The following is a 6,007-nucleotide window of genomic DNA, read 5'->3' as shown; positions in this document are numbered from 1 at the left end:
TCTCTGTTAAGAGTCCCTGTCTTTATGAACTCAAAGTCATTTGATTTGCACCAGACAATGTAGTGGTAAGACTACTTTGTACTTGGCACTTCCATTGATTATCATTAAACAGCAGTGGATCAGTTGCATATTATCTGTCATTTTCATGCTCTAAAACTGTTTTGCTCAAGTCATGTGCATGTTAAGGAACACTCCATTGTACAGTAAAACCAATGCAAAGATAATACACATCTTCACAATAAAGGTAGCATTCTGATCATCGCCATTATTAGGAAAGAGGAAGAAGATTAGTTTGTTTCAAGAAAACCCTGCCTTTCCATCAGTGGAGCAAATAAAGATCCAGTTGTTGGCTTGCAAATAGGTTGTATTTATCAGGGAATCATTTTTAAACAATTACTCATTCATTAAATCATTATTAATGACCCTTACAAATGAGGAAAGAAAAAAATCGACTTTATATATATAGTTTATATTAATAGGCTTGTCATCTTGTATCCTTGCAAAAGATCTTTATAAAAAATTTTCACAGCTATGAAATAGATGTCAAGTGTTAACATTTATCATGAGGTGCTAACCATTTGCAGTACCAAATTTTTATTTTTTAATCAAGATAAAAATATAAAGAGCAAGAGAAACTAAAGCACTCTCTGCCTTCATAACTGCCGTAAGGCTAAATCTAAAACTATAATAAATCACATTACATTGAAATGTGCCACCTGAATTCTGAACCTAGGACTATTAAACCTGCTGATATCAGGTTGTTGTTTCTCAGTGATTTTTTCAGTATATGTGAAACAGTCTTTGAATCACTCTGGTTGACTCTTTGCTATGGTAACAGTGGTATGACAATTTGTTTTTGTGTCATTTTGCTAAGATGCAACACAACTGTATGAGGAATGAGTTTCACCCACAGTGTTGCAAATCACTGCTGTTGCCAAAGCAGTCCGCGCTTCCAGTGTGCCCTCAAACATTCGTCTTAAGAAGGAACAAGTATAGATTTATTCCATGCTGAAAAGAGAAGAGAGAAAACACAACATTTCGGCTGTGAAGACTTCTTCAGGTGTGAGAAAGACAGGGCAGCCAGCAAAGATTAAATAGCACAGAAGAACACAAGCTGGGAGAGGGGAGGAGGCAGAAGGGGCAGAGAGGCCACTCAGGAAGTGCAAAGTGGAGAGGGGTGAAGAGAGGTGTGAAGTCAAAACCTGCATGAGAATAGAGAAGATTACACGAAAACAAGTCGGTCATGTAGAGCAGGTGGATTGTTTGAACCTAGTTTCAGGATGAGTTTTCATTTTTGTCTTTCTCACACCTGAAGAAGGCTTCACAGCTGAAACATTGTGTTTTCTCTCTTCTCTTTTTAGCATGGAATAAACCTATTACTTGTTCCTCTGCAAACTAAGCATGCTGACACAGCTACCCACCTGAATTTCTTCTTAAGAATAGATATATGGGTGATCACAATTCATCCATCAATCCCTTTTCCAACCACTTCATCCAATACAGGATGGTGAGTGAGCCGGAGCCCATCCTGGCAAGCAACGGGCACAAGGCAGGGTACACCCTGGATAGGGTGTCAGTCCTTCACAGGGCACACACACTCAAAGCAGGGCCAGTTTCCCAGAAGCCAATGAACCCACTAGTATGTCTTTGGAATGGTGGAGGAAACCATAGCACCTTGAGGAAACCCATGTGAATATGAGGTGAACATACAAACTCCACACAGATAGCACCCCATGAATTGAACCCAGGGCCCCAGCTCAGTGAAGTGGCAATGTTAACCACCACTACTGTGCTGCCCGGTGGTCAAAATTATGCAAACAAATTACATTTACTGAAATACCTAAGAAAGGAACTGTAAAAACTATTGATTTATATAATATTCAAATTCTATTGTTTGGTATTATATACATATTTTCAAAAGAAAATGAAATGGAAGGCATGCTTTATGTACAGCAAAATGATTCTCCTTCAATAAGTCCCCCCCTTGCCAGAAAACTTACTGGCACAAACTCTTCAGCATTCTGTTGCTCAGCTTTAGTAATATGCCTCAATTTCATTTTTGCCAATTCAGTGTTTATCAGCCCCCAGCTCCATTTCTCACAGCCTCACTCTTGACTGTCTTGTCTCAGTTATTTCAGGTTTGGGAAGCTGCTTGGAACATTCTGAGTGAGAAAGGAATGTGAATTTGGTTCCAAGGGGCAATAGAGGTAAGCTTAAGCTTCTAATACGAGCTTGAAATTGACAGATGATTATTAATTAACACTGATGGCAGGCCCCACTAGTCATTAGTGGGGTTTCAATTTAATTTTAATCTACTGTATGTGGGTATGTGTGTTATTCTTTATAAAATGTGATACAATGGTTATCTCTTATGTGGTTAATTTGAGTTTCTAGTATTTTAACCTGTGTAGTTTTCAAGATAAGAAGGAGTGAAAACAATGCTAATAACTTATACAAAAACAAAATAGTGTGGCTAATTTTCTTATATCCAGATAAACAGAATATAAGAAGAGAAATGTTGTACTGTTACTACTACATTAAACTCTGGTGGCCCACTTATGTTGGACTCAATCTTTGGTTTCCTTACTTGGTGCATCCAGTATCACCTCTATATCAAACTCCTTGCCTTCATGTCTGATCGCTGTATGCTTTTCTAGACCCATTTATTTAACCTACTGTATGTGCTCAGCTGGCCTTTTCCATTCTGTGCGCGACAGGCAGTACATGCTTATTATAGTTATGCAACAACAACAAAACAATCATAATAAAGAGCACATTCTTAAAAGCAGGAAAAAAGTAAGATAACAAATGCTACTCATAACCAAATGGATGGCTGTGTGAAAGACAACATCAATTTTGCAAATGTTTTTTCAATGATTCAATTCATGCTTTGTATAAAAACTATCAAATTTATACAAATACTTCTACCACATGATTCCTAAACCTAAATCGACTTCCTCCGTGTTCTGAGGTATCCTGTGAAACTGGGATGACTTGTGAAAGTGCTGCCTGGTGAGGACAGGGCCGTGTTGTCTCTTGTGCTAAGCAAGCCGCCATCAATCCTGTAAGAGATGGAGTTGTAGTAGACCGAGTTGGTGTGGCAGCCCAGGTTTTCATGGTGCGAAGTTGCTGGGCTGTCACAGTTCTGGGATCGGTAGCATATACAGGAGCAGAAGGAGCCCAGCCTAGACCCCGCCTTGGAAGGTCGCTGCCTGTGCATGTTCTCCTGATCCTCCGCAGCAGAGGGGATGAGATTAGTGCGGCTCGTTCCTTCTTCCATTGGCAAAAAGAGGGTACTCCTACTCCGGCCACTGTCCCCCAGGCTCAGCGCAATCATGTCCCTCTCTCTCTTCACTGAAGCCCTTTCCTCCGCATCCCTCCGCTCATCCTCTGAGTTCATGGTGAGAAAGCGCAGGACCACCAGATTCAGAAAGGCCCCAATGACTGTGAGCCCCACCAGGATGTACATAAAACTGAATGCTACATAAGGAGTCTTTTCCTGGAGGTCCTCCTTCTTCTGGAGAGCCACAAAGTCCCCAAACCCAATGGTGGTGAGGGTGATGAAGCAATAGTAGTAGGCATGGAAGAAAGTCCATCCTTCGAAGTGCGAGAATGCAGCTGCTCCAATGCACAGGGTTCCGATGCAGGAGAGGAAGCCCACCAGAACCATGTTCTCCATAGAAACGTCAGTGTTCCTTATGCCCAGACACTCCTTGATTTTCTTCAGCAAGTAGCGGACAAAAGTGTTCATTCTTTCACCCAGGCTCTGGAACATAACCAGTGTCAAAGGAATCCCCAAGACAGCATAGAACATGCAGAACACTTTGCCAGCATCAGTCCCAGGAGCTGCATGGCCATAACCTAGAGTATAAAACCATGTTCAACAAAAGACACAATTAATATCGGGTTGGTGAATTGCTCCTATCCTGATACTATCAAACTAGACCTAACTGCAGGCTTGTGGCCAGCTACACGAAATCTCTCAAATATTAAAAAAAAACTTTCTGTTATATGTGAATACTTTTCTTCTTACCACTGGGAGTGTGTTCATCTAGTGTTCATCTAATATGTGAAGCGCTCCAAAGTTGAGGATTAAGCAAAACATTTAAGGAAACTATAACTAGTGTTATACAGATTGCCACTAGTCCTTATGCTTTCTCCCAGAGAAATACATCTGTCACGAAAGGTCATTTACAGTAAGAGCCTCAAAACTGGCCATAAGCAGTTTTAGCATAATTCTGTTTTAATAGTTGGAATTTGAATGTGAAGTATATTTTAAGTATTAAAGACCAGAATTACAGGTATTACAGTGAACCAGAATTTATGGCACACTTCACAGTAGGGCTATTAACTTGCACAATAAGAATAAAAAGGTACAATTCTAAAACTATGTAACTGGAAAAGTATAATCAGTACAATTTTTATTTTTCGTTATAAAAATTACTCATTGAGAATGTTTTTTTTAGTTTTTCAGTTCTTTGTTTTATGTTAACAATCAATTTTACTTGTTGTATTGAATTGTACCGTTTAGAACTTGGGTTTTAAGATTTTAAAAAGTTTTCATATTCAACGGTGCAGTAAATATGGATGCTTTCAACTGTACACAGAGCTGTACTGTCGTAGTAATGCTTATTATTATTTCGGAATTCTCGGAAATGTGAGAGTCTCCTTAATCGTTATTAAAGTAAAAAACTACTAATACAGGTGAGCGCAAAATGTTATTAAAAGAAACGTTAAACGTAGGCCACTATAAACTTTCCTTTTAAAGATGACGACCTAGACAAAATCAACAAAAGACATTCAGTACATAAGAAACGTAGGTACAGAAAAATACTGATTAAAGAAGACTGACAAATTGTTACAGTTAGACGTTAACTTGTACAAAGGTAGCATCAAAGACCTTTCAGTACTGATTTTCTAATCATGCACAATATACAGCTGCTAAAACCACATTTGGTACTTGGGTGCATATCCAATATATGTGCTCAAGTACCACATTAGCAAAGAAAAGTAAGAAACCTAACTCGCCTATGGTGGTGATGACAGTGATTGCAAAGTAGAAGGAGCCAGCAAATTTCCACTGTCGCCCGGCTCGATGGGGCTCCGCTTGCAATACAACCCTCTCAATCTCTCGGTAGTCATCCTCCGAGAACCGGTATTTCTTTTTCATCTCGTTGCGCTTCTGCTCTAAAATCCTTTTCCTGGAGCTCTCGGATTCTGACTCGAGAGCATCGAAGACTGCAGCCCCCACGAGCAGATAGGAAAACATGCAGAGAATCAGAGAAAGAGTCCGAACGTTCTGCTTCTTCATCTTCACACTCGGCAAAGTCGACTAGGGGAACTGAGGAGTTGCACCGAAACAGGTGGCGCAGTTCGCCGCATCGCTAATACACACCAAAGTGCACGAGGGAAACAGGCAATGAATCAAAGGAAAACTTGGATTCAAAGATTAATTTTATGTTAAAAAATCGTAAAAACGTCGCGGCAGGCACAAGATTGTAACCTCCCGAACTCGACATGTAGTTCGAAAAGCAATCAGGACTATATTTTTTTATGCGGCTTGCGGTTGGCTGTGCAGATGAAGATGAACGAAGGAAGCAGAGAGAATAATTTGTAGATCAATCGAAGTCGCATGATTGTTGCAATTTAAGTTTCATCAGTAAGCGTTCGCATTAACTTAAGTTCTTGCTAATTTTCGCGTGTTTGTCCCAGTCACTAGGTTCTGTTTACTGCATGTCATGTTAAGCAATCCAGCAGAGCTGAAAAATTCATATTCCTCTCAAGTTCTATTTTGCATTTGCTGTATATCGTTCTGGGTAGTTTCCATGCCCTTTGAAACATATCACAGCCAAATAAAACTTAATATGTCCAATCTTCATTTTTAATAGTTGTATGTTTACTACACATCGGGTAATTACCATGACCACAGCTCTGCTAGTCATATCGATCGCTGATAAATCGCAGACTGAGAAACTGCAATACCGCATATCAGAGGTTGCTGGAAATA

General features: G+C 39.8%; 1 protein-coding gene across 1 annotated transcript; it reads right to left on the bottom strand.

Moving 5' to 3' along the window:
• Positions 1-1,859: 1,859 nt before the first annotated feature.
• Positions 1,860-5,320, bottom strand: kcnk15 (potassium channel, subfamily K, member 15). Its single transcript, XM_088937413.1, has 2 exons — positions 5,029-5,320; positions 1,860-3,861 (listed from the first exon to the last, which is right to left on the bottom strand). Exons 1-2 carry the CDS (start codon positions 5,309-5,311, stop codon positions 2,945-2,947), a joined length of 1,200 nt encoding a protein of 399 aa, XP_088793539.1. The 5' UTR covers positions 5,312-5,320; the 3' UTR covers positions 1,860-2,944.
• Positions 5,321-6,007: the final 687 nt, after the last annotated feature.

Source organism: Atractosteus spatula, chromosome 19 (genome assembly GCF_055471065.1).
Source record: "Atractosteus spatula isolate fAtrSpa1 chromosome 19, fAtrSpa1.hap1, whole genome shotgun sequence".
Taxonomy (NCBI): domain Eukaryota; kingdom Metazoa; phylum Chordata; class Actinopteri; order Semionotiformes; family Lepisosteidae; genus Atractosteus; species Atractosteus spatula.
The sequence above is the reverse complement of the archived record's forward strand: the minus strand, read 5'-3'. Positions and strand labels throughout refer to the sequence as shown.

Excerpts from the sequence above, each read along its gene's own strand:
- kcnk15 (XM_088937413.1), bottom strand. The coding sequence starts at position 5,311 with ATGAAGAAGCAGAACGTTCGGACTCTTTCTCTGATTCTCTGCATGTTT. Across the intron at positions 3,862-5,028 it reads CACTGTCATCACCACCATAG|GTTATGGCCATGCAGCTCCT; the intron begins GCGAGTTAGGTT and ends TTTATACTCTAG.